General features: G+C 47.7%; 2 protein-coding genes and 1 long non-coding RNA gene across 3 annotated transcripts in view; 1 reads left to right on the top strand and 2 right to left on the bottom strand.

Moving 5' to 3' along the window:
• The window catches only part of LOC119433311 (alpha-crystallin B chain-like), a 407,637-nt gene that overhangs the window by 325,535 nt on the left and 65,220 nt on the right, over positions 1-16,882 (bottom strand).
• The window catches only part of LOC119433540 (fizzy-related protein homolog), a 31,612-nt gene that overhangs the window by 6,902 nt on the left and 7,828 nt on the right, over positions 1-16,882 (bottom strand). Inside the window, exons 4-5 of the mRNA XM_037700790.2 lie at positions 8,827-8,949; positions 3,888-4,037 (exon numbers count right to left, since the gene is read on the bottom strand). Of these exons, the coding sequence (XP_037556718.1) occupies positions 3,888-4,037; positions 8,827-8,949 (273 nt within the window). The remainder of the gene's footprint in view (positions 1-3,887; positions 4,038-8,826; positions 8,950-16,882) is intronic.
• The window catches only part of LOC119433541 (uncharacterized), a 38,851-nt gene that overhangs the window by 16,832 nt on the left and 5,137 nt on the right, over positions 1-16,882 (top strand). Inside the window, exons 2-3 of the long non-coding RNA XR_007464176.1 lie at positions 4,229-4,350; positions 8,782-9,019. This is a non-coding gene — a long non-coding RNA (uncharacterized LOC119433541). The remainder of the gene's footprint in view (positions 1-4,228; positions 4,351-8,781; positions 9,020-16,882) is intronic.

The following is a 16,882-nucleotide window of genomic DNA, read 5'->3' as shown; positions in this document are numbered from 1 at the left end:
TTTAATGAATTAACAAATATAATAAACTGCATGTCTCACCGATATATGTGTGTATCGAATATATACTCGTCATAATTATCAGTATAAGGAAGGCACTTTCGCGTCGATGTAACTTCATAGCGACATTCAACTTTTAATGTCTTTCACCAACTTCGACTCCTTAAAGCACCCTTTGAAGACGGCGTATTTTGATTTTGTTATGGGCGCAGACAGGCGAGAGATACACAGTGTTTTCCAGACACTTGTGCGCATGCGTGAGTTGCGCGAGAAAAACCTGGGAACTGCGCCTAGATACTATGGAGGAGGACATGATTTGCCCCGTTTGTAGCCTTTTAATATTGCCGTTAAAGAACATTTAGAGTATTCTTTATAGGCTATCTACCAGTTTTCATGCAAAAGTTGGTAGTCAACACCACATTCTGTGTCTTCTTCTTTTCTGTCCTGTGTTTTTAACACTGTTTGAACACTAAGACAAAAATTAAACATAAATCATATGGAACACTCTTCCAATATATTTCTAGCATGGTGTTCCTTGCCATCAGTGTGCCGTATTTGCACTGCAGAACATGCTGTAATCCCTGTGAATACATGTTCCACATGCTTACGAAACAAATACCGTATTTACACGATTGTAGGTCGACCCATTTTTTCAAATTTGGCAATCCAATGTTGGGGGGTCGACTTAGAATCGAAACCAAACCGTGTACCGCTAGTAACGGCAAGAGAAACGAGAAATCAGAGGTGCTACGGCGTGGTTACAACTTTGCACCTACGTTTTTATGGTTACGGTAGAAGCGTAGCGTAATAATTTACTGTATTGCATACATTTTGATTGCGCGCACCACGAGCGCACGGCTCTTGTGGGAGCATCGATCATGGAAGAGCCACCGTTTAGGGGGTATTGGTAGATGGCGGAAGAGCCGCCGTTTGGGGGGTATTGGTAGCTGGCGGAAGAGCTGCCGTTAGGGGGGTATTGGTAGTAGGCGGAAGAGCTGTCATTTGGGGATAATTTAGGGGGTATTGGTAGATGGCGGAAGAGCCGCCGTTTGGGGGGTATTGGTAGCTGGCGGAAGAGCCGCCGTTAGGGGGGTATTGGTAGTTGGCGGAAGAGCCGTCATTTGGGGGGTATTAGTAGTTGGCGGAAGAGCTTTTCTTTGAGATACGATTGTTTTCGACGGCCGCGCGCGTCTGTCACTTCTGCTGTTGTGCTGAATCGTCGCGCCTGTCATGAGTGCCAAGAACTTTCGGCGCTCGTTCACAGCAGCGTTCAAACGGGCTGCTATCCTCCATGCCGAGGAAACTAACAACTGCGCAGCGGGACGCAAGTTTGGAGTCAGTGAACGTGTGGTGCGGCAGTGGCGGCTTCAGCGCGAGGAAATTTGGCCTCCCTGGCTACTGTTTGCGGGTGGGTCCTCTCTGCATGGGCGGCTGTACCGCGCGATGTCGTGGTGCAGTCGTTCGCGAAGTTTGGACTCGCACTTGAGGACGACGTGCTGTGGGACCACAGCAGCTATGACAACAGCAGTGCCAGTGAGGTTGACTCTAGTGACGATGAGTAGTCTTAGCAACCCCATCAATAAATTTCCCTTGTATAAATGCACTCGCGTGGTTTTTCTCCCCCCCCCCCTTCCCACACACACACACACACAATTTTTTTTTTTTTGAGACATGCAATTTTGGGGGGGTCGACCTACATTCGAGTCGACTTACAATCGTGTAAATACGGTAGTTGGCGGAAGAGCTTTTCTTTGAGATACGATTGTTTTCGACGGCCGCTCGCATCTGTCACTTCTGCTGTTGTGCTGAATCGTCGCGCCTGTCATGAGTGCCAAGAACTTTCGGCGCTCGTTCTCAGCAGCGTTCAAACGGGCTGCTATCCTCCATGTTGAGGAAACTAACAACTGCGCAGCGGGACGCAAATCTGGCTACTGTGTGCGGGTGGGTCCTCTCTGCGTGGGGGGGCTGTACCGCGCGATGTCGTGGTGCGGTCGTTCGCGAAGTGTGGACTTTTGATGACGACGTGCTGTGGGACCGCAGCAGCTATGACGGCAGCAGTACCAGTGAGGTCAACTCTAGTGACGATGAATAGTCTTAGCAACCCCATCAATAAATATCCCTTGTGTGAAATGCACTCGCGTGGTTCCCCCCCCCCCCCCCCCATTTTTTTTTTTTTTTTTGAGACATGCAATTTTGGGGGGGGTCGACCTACATTCGAGTCGACTTACAATCGTGTAAATACGGTAGCCCAGGGTGAACATTACAACCATAACAAAAGCACTGTCATCACATGAGATAAAATGGGCGTGACAGCAACTGGTGATGCTGTGCTGAATATGCACGGAAAGTACATTCTTGCCATTCACACTCATAGACTTGCATCACAATATGAAACATAAATTCCTAAAATTTTATTTGAAAAATAGCCACCGTCTACAAGCTTGGCCATGTTGCTGCCATCCCTAAGAAAACAGGCCTGTTCAGTGCATTGCACTTGCAGGTTTTCTTTACAGACACTGCATAGAGTTAATTTGCAAGGAGAGACTAGTGCCTCCTCCAACTTTCCTTACAGCCACTTCAGTGTTTGGAGATTAAAGATGCATGTTAGAGGACCCCTGGTGGTAAAAATTTATCCAGAGTCCCGCACTACAGCGTGCCTCACAATCATGTCGTGGTTACGGCAAATAAAACCACAGAAACACTACATATGTAGGCTTGGTTTCTATGCAATGTGCATAGGAAATTATGTATGATTCTTATTACAATAAGACCTCTTAGTGAAGCTGAAGAGGGATCCGAAATTACTTTGCGATATAAATTACTTATACAGTAGATTTCTGTTATTTCAACCCTGACCAAAGGCCCAGGCCAACATTCATGCATTTCTATGGGTTCAAAATTTAATTATTTCAATCCTAAATGTGGACTTTGCAACGTTCATATGCTTTACCGCATAACATAGATGTATTGTGCCAAAGCAGACAAAATAACTGTGCAACGAAGCTGACTTCAGGAAACTGGCCAGCATTGTGCAACACCCCATTTGCCCATTTCTCTTGCTAAAAAATTGGGTGCGCATTAGATTTCTACTCCGTTTAGGAGCTTTCATGTCATTTCTATGCTAAATTTCTACTTTGAACCCATTGAAATGGGTGCACGTTTGATTCCAGGGTGTGTTAGGATCGGACAAATACTGCCAAATGAATCAGCGGTGTGTCTTGGCGTTTTTTTCTGCGCCTCGTTTAATTCGACCCGCTGAATAACTTGATCAAGTCCGTCGGTCCCATCGGAGTCGAATTAATCGAAGTTGACTGTATGTGCTTTGCGTTGTTCACTACAGCATGCTTAACCAGTGCACTTTAGATTTGGTATTGTCGCAGCATTGGGATATGGACATTGTGAAAACTGATTTTATCTCGCTTTCAAACTCTCAAAGTGCTACTGTGAGATGTGCAGTTGCATGGCTTTCATATAGGCAAGCAACTTTTTTTTTTTTTCACAGGCGAGTGCACAAACACATGATACCATTGCAGATGCATCCTTTTTCTTGAGAGATGTGTGAAAATTGACTAAATCTCATTTAAGGGTGCGACAAAAGATTACTCTAAGTTTGTCAATCACTAAGTTTTCTGACGTGTGCACTCTTATATGGCATGTCCTCATCTCACCTTCACTGTTTTGGATGCTCCATAGAACATTTCAATGATTAAAAAAAAAATCTGGAATATGAGTCTATTTTTGAAAAATACTGATTACAGTGTATTCATTACATTGCATCCACATACTGTAAGTACAGGATACATATACTGAAAAACTGGAGATGGCTGAGAGCGGTCTTCATCCTGCAGTGGACGTAAATAGCCTGATGATGATCTCGTGCATATATTTACCTGAAGCAGTGCTGTCTGCTTTGAGGCAGCCACATCCCAGACCTGGACGAGGCCCTTGTGGGTGCCAACAGCCACCAAATGGCCGCGCTCAGCCCATGCGACCGAGGTCACAGAATCGCCTTCGCCAGACAGGTCACACAGGCGTGTCACCTGGGTGCACAGTGAAAAAGAGAGCATGAATTTTAATGATGCCAGAGCTGTGCTCAGCACACTAACACTACTGTATATACTCCTGTAATAAATGCACTCGCATAATAATCGCACCCTCGACTTTGCACTTAAAAATTTCACAGCGGAGCTGTTCTTAGTCGAGCCTTCGCCGTCTGTCCAGTGTCACGCAGGTCATGTGACCAGGAGAGGATGAGAGCCGTGCTGGAGGAGGGCAGGTCATGTGACCATCAGAGGAGGACAGTGATGTGATTGGTCAAGGCCATTTTGGAGTAACTTCTTGAAGCAACCAAAAGTGAGCTTTGGAGCAGAAGAGCAAGCTTTTGGAGCATCTAAATGCATATTTCCAAGTGGAAAAATTGTCTTTGAGAGAAGCAAGTGAGCTTACAGAAGGAGGAAGCCTAATTTAACGGGAAACATGCACATTCTTACCAAGGATCATTTAGCTCAACATAAAGTTGTGGCCCTAAAACATGCGAATCCCATGCATGATGACGAAGTAATGACGATGGCATTATGGCATTGGGATGACAACTGTATGAAGACAATGGTGAGACAAAAATTAAATCAAGCTGGGATGACGATAATACGACCACTGCAGCATCACGATGATAGTATGACGACAAACCTCTCTAATCTCTGCTTTAGCTTTCCAGCTTGCAGGTGGTTGGGCGCTAAAATGGCAGGAACTGTAGAAGTGCACATGGAGATGGAAATTTGGGGAACTCGACTACGGAAGAGCTTTAGGAGGGTACAATGCTCGCTCGCTAAGCTACACCAGCCGAAAACAGCAGTAGGGCAACAAAGAAAAACAAGCTCAGTAGCACGTGCAACGAGTTGCCCCCCTTTAACAAAATTTTCAGCTGTCATGTACCCACTTGACCAAACCACAGGATAGACACATCGCAAAAAGGCTTTGCTGTACTAGCAGAACGCTTTTCCATAAAGTGTCGAGAAAGTTGTCTGCTCTCACCTCTCAAAGCGCCATTTCAGCAATGGCCGGAGCCACTACATTCCAAGCGCGTGGCAGCCCAACTATTGCACCCACGTTTTACTTCCTCCATGTGGCCACACGACTTGTGTGTGTGATGAATGATGTCGCTTGTTAGATTAGTGTGTTCTTTAAAGTAGCAAAAAACACCTTTTGGAGCAGCTTTGGAGCACATTATCGAAAATGTAGCAGGATGTAGCAGGATTGGCCTTTTGGAGCAGCAATCACATCACTGGTAGGAGAGGTGTGCTGGGGAAGGAGGCGACCAATGAGAGGCCACGCTGGGCGCAAGGAGGAGAGGCGATGGGTATAAGAGAAGGTGTTTCTATGCGGCGCACCTTTTCGGACAATGAACGTGCATCACAGCTGGGCTGCAATGCGACTATGGGAAGACCACGAGTAGTGGGTACTCCTGAGGAAAAGGCTGCCCACCGTGAGCGTCAGCGCGAGTTGGCTCGTGAACGGGCTCGGCGCTTGCTCTCATTACTAGCGCGCAAAAAAGGGGCGGTGCAACTTGCACGCGAAAATAAGCACGGCAAAACACAGAAAAAAACCTCAGGCGAAAAAACAAAGAAAAAAAGAAACACTGCGAGAACCGCAAATTAGTAGCAGCACAAACGAGGCAACGTGCAGAGCTGCCGCCGACGCAGCCAGCGTTTTCCCGCGTTCGCGCCGAACGCACGCGGTGTCCGTGACTGCAACCGATGCCCCTGGCGGCTGCTCGGCAGTTTCTACCACAGAACTGGACACTCATGGAGTAGCGTCGGAAGTCACTGCCTCTTCTCGCCTCGCAACGTTTCAATATAACTTCCTGTTGCAGATCTGTGTTAACTTGTTTTTTAACGCAACTGCATCACGTGCAACACATGCACGTGTAAAACTCGTAACACTCGGTGTAACTAACACAGCTTTGCTGTTCGACCATCTTCACGGAATGGAAGGGGTGCCGATTTTTGTTTTTCCCCCCTCATAATAACTGAACCCCCAACTTTGGTCCTATGCAGTCCCACAATCGAATAGCAGTGGTGTAGTTTTTCGGGGAGACTTAAATCGTTTACTCTCGCAAAAGTGTTTAGAGCAAAAGTACTTCACAAGCCCGTTGCTGTGTTGGCACAGCCCTAGCAGGGGCTGTGGGTTTGATGACGGAAAAGCTGATGACAAAGCCATGACAAGAGAACATTGGCAGCAAGCATGCGGTAAGAACAGATTTGAGTGTTATCACAATCGCTCTTTCCACCAGGTCCTGAGCATGCGTGATAACGGTCAGTCTGTCCTTGCTGCACGCTTGCCACCAGTGCCTGTGCAGAGGCACCTTGCGGACTCGAGAGAGCAATAAATGCACAACAGCTCTCTGCAACAGCAACTTTACTCTGATGTAATAGGAGAGCGAGTGATGCTTTGCCGGGCAGGCGTGGCACATGGGAAAGTCCAAGTGAGGCAGTGCTTGTGGTAGTGCTTTGCACACAACTATCTCCAGACAGTTCAGGGAGCTGCGAAAATGCCCTTTCTCTTAAAGAACGAATACATTAGTGGCAAGTTTGATGCAACGGCGTGTCGTATAATGACTCGCCGGCGAGGCGTTCTTGTGTTGGACAATTGCCGTCTACTTCCTTTCACTCGGTGCCGAGAGTACTGCTAGGCCTAACCAGTTTTGAAGTAAGGTATTCCCAACGTTAACGATTGGTGTTGTTTCGAGAAAGTTCCCATAAAATTTACGCCGCGTAATAAACGCACCTCCCAACTTTGCGTTGGTTTTTCGGGGGAGAAAGTGCTTTATTACGTGAGTATTAGGGTAATTATTGCATTAGAAGCACTGTAGTCATTAACAGTAATACAAATAGCCTCCCATCTAACAAATACAGTGAAATTTCGATATAACGAACTTCAGGGGAGTGCGGTAAATTGTTCATTATTCTGAAAAGTCGTTATAGTGAAAGCCCCAAAATTAAATCAACCCATCAATTCTTAAGTTGTCACCATTTGAGCTATCCACAAAAACGTCGCCGTTGGCTCTCCCTCCGCGCTGTTGCTATTTTAACACAAAACAGACGCTGAGAAAACTACTGACAGGAAGGAAGCTCCATGTCACCTCCAAAAAGCAATCTTTCTTGTTGTTTGTTTGTTTTTCACATTCCTTGCCGTGGACACTGCAACTGCCTACTTGAGATAGACACCTGAACTATTGCAAAGCGCAAGCACGTGTACATGACAATGCCCGGAAAGTGGAAAGTGCGATTGTATGGCAGCCCCACGAGTACGACGGTTACATTTCTCCGCGCGTAGCTAGTAAGGCTGCATAAGGAAGTCTGAAAGAAAGAGGCATGTGCAGAAGGAAGGAAGAGACGCGCCCTCGTTGCTAGGCCTGTTGCTAGGCGACACTTGTCTGGGCGGAGCATGCGCTCACAGAACCTGATGCATTGTTGTCTCCACAATAGACGAAAATCTTCGGCATCTTTTTTTTTTTTTTGTTATTGCACGCCATCTCAGGTTTTCCGTACCCATGTGCCGTGGTGTCCACTAGCCTTACTATTTGGGCTGCCGTGAAGGATACATGGAAATCTAAGAATCCCCACATATAGGAATACTAGTTCGTAGTACTGAGGCGTTAACATGACATGTAAATTGAATAACGATCGTTATTCTGAAGTTCGTAGTACAGAAATTGTTTACATTGAAACTATAAGAAGACAGCAGGGAATTTCTGAAAAGTTCGTTCATCTGAAAAGTTCATTATTGTGGTGTTCGCAGTAATGAGGTTTTACTGTAATACGGACCCAGATATTTTATGATTTTATTCCTTTTGTATTTTTGTTCTTCGTCAGTGGCTCACATGCAACCTTTATATTACAATGATTGGCCCTGTGGCACATATGATTAAAAAAGAACAGAATTGCAGCAAAAAAACTTCTTAAAAATACGGTCCCTGTTTCACAGTATGCAGCACCACCACTGAACAAACGTACAATAATGGTTTAAACCGTTAAAACTCGAAGATTGGTCCACGTGTTTATGGTAAAAAAACGGCCAAGGACGATTGTCGACGGTGCTTTTCATTTTATGGAAGTACCATGGACGAGCTTGTTTCATTTCAGTGCTTTGTCATGCTTCTTGTGGATGGCTGCACGCAATCTATGGGTCAGTGCAAGCAAGAACGAAATTATTCTTGCAGAGGAACTAACAGAATTTGGCAAATGGCGTGTTTAAAACAGCGTCGCCGGCAGCTCGAGCTTTGTTGACTTCCTTGCGAAAAAGAAAAGATGACTTCAGTGATTAATCGAATAATCTCGAAGATGAAGTGCACTGCTCTCTGAGTGCACTTCTCGTGAGTTTGGCATAACAAGGCAGTGGCTCGAACTGGAAGTAAACATGACCCCTGCATACCTGCCTTGCTTCTCGTTTCTCGCGTCTTTAGGTAAGACTTCTAATGTGGAGGACACAGGTGACCCACTGGAGTATTTCAAAGTGTACTCTGCAAGTAAATTTCATGTTCGCTATTCATAGCTATTGCATGGTATATGATACAGTGCTGTTAACATTTAGCTTTGCAATAATGGTTGAGATATTGAATAAGTAAACATTTAAAGCATTACCTGCAATGTATTTCATAAAAACATTTCCCAATAAAATGATTTGTGCACGTATGGTCAGAATTCCGGATAACAGCATGGCACGAAAGGGTTTAATAGCTACGCTGTTTCATTAAGACAATGGTAAATAAAATGCCCCATGTTTCAGGCTGATGGCCACCAGCATTCCAGGTATGAATCGCTCTCTCCTTACCTGTGATGTGCAAGCACTCCAGAGGTAGACACATGCACCCAGCCCCACGCTGAGCACGTTGGTTGATGACCAGTCCACCAGGTTCAGATAGAAGTCATCCTGGAGCTCGGGCGCATCCAGTACCTGTGGACATGGCAGAGAAGTTGCATAGAAGACCAGTTTTGCAAGAAACAGGCCGCAAGCCATAATGATGGTACGTACGTGATTATGCAGTAGCACCTCATTATAACAAAGCCACATCTGATACAAAAATGTCTTCGTGATATTTAATATTTGTTATAAGCATATATTCATAACATGTTAATACATTTTAGAAACATTTTTGATTTATGTCAGTATATCAGTGTTTGTTATATCAAGACTCGACTGTATCACTCTCATATGCTGCGGAAGCAAAAACATATATGACTGCAGCAACTTCACCTTGGCAATGTTACTTGAATGCAGTCCGACGATAGTATGAGAATGAACAGTAAATAAAAACTGCGACAACCACTGATTCTATTAATGCTTTTAGAAACGCTGCTACAAACCTGCTTTGTCATAACTACCTAACTGTTGCATCATTCCTGTTATGGTTGTAAATTGTATTGTGTTGTATTTATTAAGATTGTACCCATTCCCCTCTCTAATACCCTAAGGCCTTGAGGGTAAATGAATAAATAAATTTAGAAGAGGTTTATTGGCGGTGTCCTTCAAGGATGCTACGAGCTCCAAGAACGGCGAGGCAGCATGGAGCACTATCTCCAAAGACAGCAGCGACCAACAGCGCGAGCAGAGTTGGCGATGCCGCTGGACGGAGGCGCGTCTTCTTCTTCACAATTGCCCCCGCAGAAAAAGAGCCATCCTGGCGACCTAAGAGGTTGTTGGCAAAGGGATGACCCTTTGCCAACAAAGGGTCATCCCTTTGGGCAAAGGGTAGGGCAAAGGGTAGGGCTTGAGATGCGCCACGTGGACGAGGTCACGTCCACGCCGGCACATGTCGTCAGATGGAGAAAGTGGCTCAATGAGAAAATTCACCGAGGACGTTCGCTCCAAGATGCGGTAAGGCCCTTCGTACTTTGGAACGAGTTTTGAGGAAAGGCCTGGAGTCTGGCAAGGCACGTTGAAAGGGCGAGGAGTGCGTTCGAGTAAAGATGGAAAGATTTGTCTGGCATGGTAACAAATAACGAAGAGTCAAGCTGTTCGGCCATGACATTCGGCCGAGACATTCGCCGACAAGCAGCGTAACCAATGCAGAAAGTGGATTGTACACAAAAATATTGCTGATGCCGGCGGCGATGTCAAGCGTTGCAAAAGGCAGTGGAACGGCTTTGTGACTCATAGAGATGTCAGATGGTGTAAAGACCGTAGCATCGGTGACGGCATCGCATACGACTGGGACAAGGGCAAAAGAGCCAGGTGGAACGTCGGTGTCCTCACACACCAACGTTCCGACCAGTTTAGGCAGCTGATCAAGAGCATTGTGGGATGGTGCGTCACACAGCGGCGAAAATTCAACTTCAGCTCGTGCGCAGTTGATGACAGCATTATGACGGGACAAGAAGTCCCACCCAAGGATGACGTTATGTGAGCAGGCAGGAAGAACGATAAACTCGACAACGTACAAAACGCCTTGTAAGAGCACACGGGCAGTACAGGCTACGAGAGGTGTCACGTGCTGCGCGCTTGCCGTGTGAAGTGACAGTCCAGACAGCGGCGTGGCCACTTTGCGCAGTGAACGGCAGACTTTGGCGGCTATAACAGAAACGGCGCCGCCGGTGTCCACAAGCGCAAAAGTAGAAAGACCGTCGACAGATATTGCGACCATGTTAGCAGGAAAAGAGCAAGGACTTGGACAGTTCGAAGATGGCGCAGTTCTTGCCTCGCGAACTGCAGTGCTTAGTTTTCCTGGTCGGAGGGTGTGGGTCGGCGACGCATTGGGGAGAGCGATCGTCGAAGAGAAGATGGGGATCGGCGTGACGGAAATTCAGGGAGGTCAAAAGAAACGTACCGCTGGGAAGGACCTGGGGCTGATGGGAGCATGGGCTGACTGCCATACTGGAACGGCCGGGCAGCGTCGTTGGTAGTTGGAAGGCGACGGCGGCAATAGCGAGTGACGTGTCCTGGCATGCAGCAGGCGTAACAGATGGGACAAATGTCAAGCGTCCACCATGGATTGCTGACTCTCAGCCCGGCCCAAGAAGCAGTAGGAGTGGCGGGTGGTGCAGACTGTTGCAGGATCGATAAAGGCGGCTGGGGAGGCCGACGCACTACCTGCATATAGGTAGGAGGCACGGCAACAGGCTGCACTGCCTACGCATACGTAAGAGGCGCGGCCACAAGTGGCTGGTGGTGAGCGACGGGAGCAGCTTGAGCCATCTGTTCGGCAATGACAGTGTGGAGCGTTGAAGGCAGACGACAGGACGGCTCCTGAGTGAAGGGGACCAAGGAAAGTTGCACGGGCAATCTCCTTGCGCACGAAGTCTTGAATTTGCTGAAGCAGTGGAGAGTGGTCGGAAATGGCAACCAGACTCGCTAGCGAGTCGGCGGTCGACAGAGGCTGCCAAGTCAGGGTGCGTTGCTTCTTCAACTCTTCGTAGCTCTGGCATAACATGACTCTTCAGAAACGATGTGCGAATTCCTGGCCAAAAGCATCTGGAATGCACCGTCATCGATGCCTTTGAGGATGTGCTTAACTTTATCAGCTTCGGGCAGGCGGCGTTGACACGTTTACAAAGGTCGACGATTTCTTCAATGTAGCTAGTGAAATTTTCACCAGCCTGCTGTGCACGGGCTCGCAAGCGCTGTTCAGCGCGGCGTAGTTTGCGGACAGCAGGTCGACCAAACACTTGAGTGAAAGACGTCTTGAAAGTTGACCATGTCGGGATGTCGACTTCGTGGTTATGGAACCAGAGTTGGGCAACACCAGTAAGATAAAATATGATGTTGGTCAACTTCGCGACGTCGTCCCACTTGTTATGCGTGCTCACCCGTTCATACGAAGTAAATCAGTCCTCCATGTCCGTTTCATCTGTACCACTGAAGACCTTCAGATCACGTTGCTGAGGAACCCCGGTGCAGATGACGGGCTGAGGCGCAGGCGCTGGCGGGTCTGTGTTGTCGGTCATGATGGGCGGAAGCATTTGGGTTCGAAGCTCCAGGGTGCAAGCGGCGGGGGAATTCCAGCAACCTCCACCAATTGAGAAAAGGTTTATTGGTGGTGTCCTTCAAGGACGCTACGAGTTCCAAGAACGGCGAGGCAGCGTGGAGCACCGTCTCCAAAGACACCAGCAACCAACAGCGCGAGCAGAGCGGGCCGAGCGTTGGCGCACGCTGGACGGAGGCGCGTCTTCTTCTTCACAAAATAAACATCTTATATGCCGGGATAGTATTTCAGCTTCGCCCACGTACAAAGCAATCGGTGAAGCTGCAACAGCAGAATTAGTAAAGTTGAGGTCATTTCATGGATGAGAGTGATGTACTGAATAATAACGTTGAATACAGCCGAGCCCGCTTATAACGAACCTGAGCATCACGCGGCATCCGTTTGTTATATCCCCAAGTTCGTAGTAAGTGAACCACAGCTAAAGAAATACGGTGCTAGTCAAAACACTTTTTCTTCCTTTTTTCTTTCTGTAAAAAAAAGTCCATGATGCTAGTCTGTTTCTGCAGTGCACATCCGATGAGGGTGGTGTCTCCAGCTTAAAATATTTAAAGCGGAAGTGTGTGTGCTCTTCACAGAGGTCCTTGGCATAGACAAGTTGCCTGAGACCCTCTATGTAGCCCATTGCTACAGGCACGCTCATGAGTGCTGGCTCTGAAGTTTCATTGTAATGCGATTCCTCCGTGTCGCTCTCGGCCCACACTTCACGAAGAACGATGCCTCGTCCGTGCACGGTTCCGCAATGTCAGTGTCGCCAGCAGAAATAAAATCATCCCAGCCAATTTCATGGCCCCTCATGTCGGAGTCGACGACACCCTGCCATAAATCGCCGCTGGACTGATCCTCTTAGGGCGTCAGGCTCGCCATCAGACTCGCCATCGTCGACGAAGCTGGCCTTGCGGGAACAGTTCTGCACGCAAGCGGCGATCACCTCTGCCCAGGCTGCCTTTACCATCTCATAGGCTGAATACAATGAAACTCACAGCGGCAAGTTGGCGGCCGGGCAGTCAACAGCGATGAACAAGCGCTCCACAATGTGGCACCTATACGATGCCTTAAGGCATGTATTAGGCCTAAATCAAGCGGCTCCACTTTCGAAGTCGTATTGGGCGGCAGGAAAAGTAGAGTCACTGCCATCAGAGAAATTAGAACGTGGTGCGCTGAGCAGTTAAACACTAGCAGCACGCGCCTGCCTTGCCTCTGCATGTCGCGGTCAAACTCACCCAGCCACTCTGCTAATAAATCGCACGTCATCCACGTCTTCGCTTTGTGCCTGTAGCGCAGGGGCACATAGTTCCGAAAGCAATGTGGCTTCTTTGATTTTCTGATTACAAAGGGCACGCACCGGTCGATGCTATCCATATTAGTGCACAGAAGTGTTGAACGCGCATTTTACTGTGTTTGCCACCAGCGCATGAGTCGCTTTTCATGGCATGCTGTCCGGCAGCATCTGATAAAATAACGCAGTTTCATCTGCGTTATATACGCCCTGCTCCGCGTAGCTTGTAATAATGGCTCAGTTTGTTACAAGCTAAGTGGAAACGTCTTGATCACCTGCCGAAGCTATATAAACCACGTATAGTGCAGGACCGGATATAGTGCAGTCTTTTCAGACTCCCGTTAATTTTCCCATAGCACTCCATTTATACACGTATCGCTTATAGTGCAGTTGCGGAAAACGAAATACCGGTTACAGTGCGGCTGCCTGAGAGTACGGAAGTCAAACGTGTGCCCAAGGAGTGCTCGAGGAAGAAAGAGAGACGAAGTGGAGAAGGGCACGTGGTGCGAATGAACAGCCAGTGAGGCTGAAACCAGAATCTTGAGTGCGAGTCGTGAAATATCACAGCGTGCATAGCGAGCGAAGGCCACGAAACTGCCAACGCCGGCCAACGCTCGCTTCACGATAACGGGAGTAAACGAAAGTTCAGGGAGTGGGCGGAGCTAGCACAGCACGGCAAAGGGCGCATGCGGAGACCATGTAATGTGAGGAAAAAGGACGGCAGGGAAGCGGATTTCGCCTCCCGGCCCACTGCATTTTCGCATCAAGTCGGGCAAGTTGGGCAAGTCAAACGAGTAGTGCGTGCATTTGTGTCCGATCGTTCGATAGTTATAATTATAGTTCGACGTCATTTAAACGCGTACGTTGAGAGAGCATGTAGGCCAGAAAATATGCATTTATTTATTCAAGGTCCTCAGAGGCTCCGAAGTGGAGTATTACGTGAGGGTTACAAAAGGTTCAACAATGAAAAAGAGCAAAAATCTTTTTATACATAAATTCACCAAAATGGAACCTTTACAATAGTTAGCGATAAAGGTAATTTCCAGTTTATACAATTCAGGCTTGATTCGATGGGGGCGAAATGCGAAAACACCCGTGTACTTAGATTAGATTGGAATCGAGGCGCCTACGCGGTCTCTGTGGTGGACGCCCATGGCTCACTCGTCAACGCAGCCACGGTGGTTACCAACTTCACTCGCGAAGCAGAAGAAATGGCCATCGCGGTGGCCCTTCGAAGCTGCAAAGGAGCCTCCGTCATTTACTCGGACTCAAGAACAGCCATTAGAACCTTCTCGGCGGCCCTCGTCTCCAGGAAAGCAGCTACGGTTGTCAACAAAATATTCTTCCAAGAAACGGGAGGAGACAACTTCACGTCCCCAAACATCACATGGTTCCCGGCCCACATGGGCAACAATTCCGCACCTCCTGACTGTAATTCGAACGAGCGGGCACACCAACGGGCGCGAGAACTCGCATTCCGCGTCTGCGGTCCGCTTCCTCGCTTGTAATGTAGACCATGTAATGTGAGGAAAAAGGACGGCAGGGAAGCGGATTTCGCCTCGGCAACTCTGCCGCTTCGGTGGCTCCCCTCGCCCTCCCTCATAGCTCCCTCACTTTCGACTGTCATCGTGCGCGCCCGCCACCGTGCAGGCGCCGCCGCTCCAGCTGGCCCGGCCCAGCTCCCCCGAAGTTTTGTTTTCTGCTGTTATCGGGAAGCGGGCGTTTGCCAGCGTGGACAGTTTCATTGGCCGGCCTGGGACAGTGCCGCTGCTTCCCTCTGCGCCGTAGCCGCAGCGTGCAAGGCCAACACATGACTAGAAAGTAGAGGAAGCATAAAGGAGAAAGATGGGTTCACTGCCATTTTCTACGCACGGTAGCGGGCTGAGACGTCGGCACTTACGCGCATGTTCCGGCGCAACGCAGAATCGGCGACCTTGCCTTTTGAGAGAGGGTGAAATTTCTGCCGCGTTTTTCTTTTCTTTTTTTTTGTTTGCGTGTGACATTGAGGGGTCTTTCCTAAGCTTTTACTCTATGGCGGTGCCGGAGCAATGCTGGTCGGAGGTGCCGCCACATGATTTGGTTCGAATTAATGAGATTCGACTGTAAATTGAATGCAAACGTTCTAGCCACATTCCTCGACTGTCGCATATGTGTGGCGGCTCATTGCACATGTTTTGCATATGTGCGGGCCTTGAAAATTGTTGCTTTAGTTATAGTGCGGTACCACTTATAGTGTGGATATTCGCGACTCCGGCGACTTACGTTATAAGCGGTCTGCACTGTAATGTATATTTTGACGATAATGCGGGTTTCGTTCGTTTTAAGCGAAAGTTGGTCTTAAGTGGGGCCGTTATATGTGGGCTCGACCGTAATACAGACATTTTGGCAAGATGGTGTAGATTCATCGTCACTTGCGCACATTGTGACATTGAACAAGAATGGACAGTAAAAGAAGGGAAAATGTGTATTTCTTTGAGTGTGTGCAACAGAATGCTAACTTGGCCTGGTTGGTACGTGATGAATTTAAATCGAATACAGTTGATCCCAGATATATCAAGTTTAGATATATTGAATTAGTGCCTCTATCAAATCGTTGCGAAATCCCCTTGAGAGTCCCATGAAAAGTATAGCAATGTAATGCCTGTACATCAAACTCCCGTTCACCACCACATTTGATATATCGAACACTGTGCTGTGCAGGCACTGCAAGTGCATTTTTTCAAGAAGGGAGGCAATAACTTCTCAGGTTGTCGGAAATATGTTGTGTCAACAAATGTGTAATGGCACTGTTTTGGCAGATGCTGTCAAACAACAAGAGATTGAATCTGAAGGGCAGTAGACGCCATGGAGGAAAAATGAGCAGGGAGATCTCGGTTTTGCTCACTGCACATATGGATGGCACATGCAAACTGCAGTCATTCGTTATCGGCAAGAGCAGATTGCCACTCTGCTTCAAGAACGCGAAAGTCCTCCCAGTCCTATATGCATATTTTTGTAATGTCATCATCATCATTTCCGCCTTGTCCGTGTCCACCCCTCATGTAATGTCCTGTTGGGACCTTTGAGGTATTAATAAATAAATAAATAAATAAATAATAAATAAATAAATATGCGCTCCACAAGAAAGCATGGATAACACTTGATCTTTTCACTGAATGGTGCCAGTCACGGGATGCCGAACTGGAGATATTGTGCCGCCGGATGCATTTTCTTGTATACAAGGGCTCTCCGCAAACGGCATGTTAGAACTCCGCGAGCAGCTAAAATGAATCCAACCCTACCCTCCACTTGGACGGATCTTTACATTACAATTTTAATTTAACAAAACCACCGCACACCTCATCCGCACTTCGTGGAACGTGAGACTCACCGCTGTGCGATTCGCGAGTCCGCTCTTAACGCGTTTCGTTCATGCTCGTACTGTTACACGTGAGTGGGTTTGGACTCGTTATGTTCTGCAAGCTGAAAGCCACTTTCGAAACTAACAGCCTGTGTGTAATGTCAGTAGTCTCGGTACCAACACAGGGGCCAGAAGGGAGAAGACGCGTAGACATTTTAGGGAAATCGATAAGCGAGCACGGCTGGTTCCAACAGGAAGTTGGTTCTGAAACCTGACATAACAGTCTTCCTGA

This window comes from Dermacentor silvarum, chromosome 11 (assembly GCF_013339745.2).
Source record: "Dermacentor silvarum isolate Dsil-2018 chromosome 11, BIME_Dsil_1.4, whole genome shotgun sequence".
Lineage (NCBI taxonomy): Eukaryota > Metazoa > Arthropoda > Arachnida > Ixodida > Ixodidae > Dermacentor > Dermacentor silvarum.
Note: the sequence above shows the minus strand (reverse complement) of the source record. Positions and strands in the feature narration are given on the sequence as shown.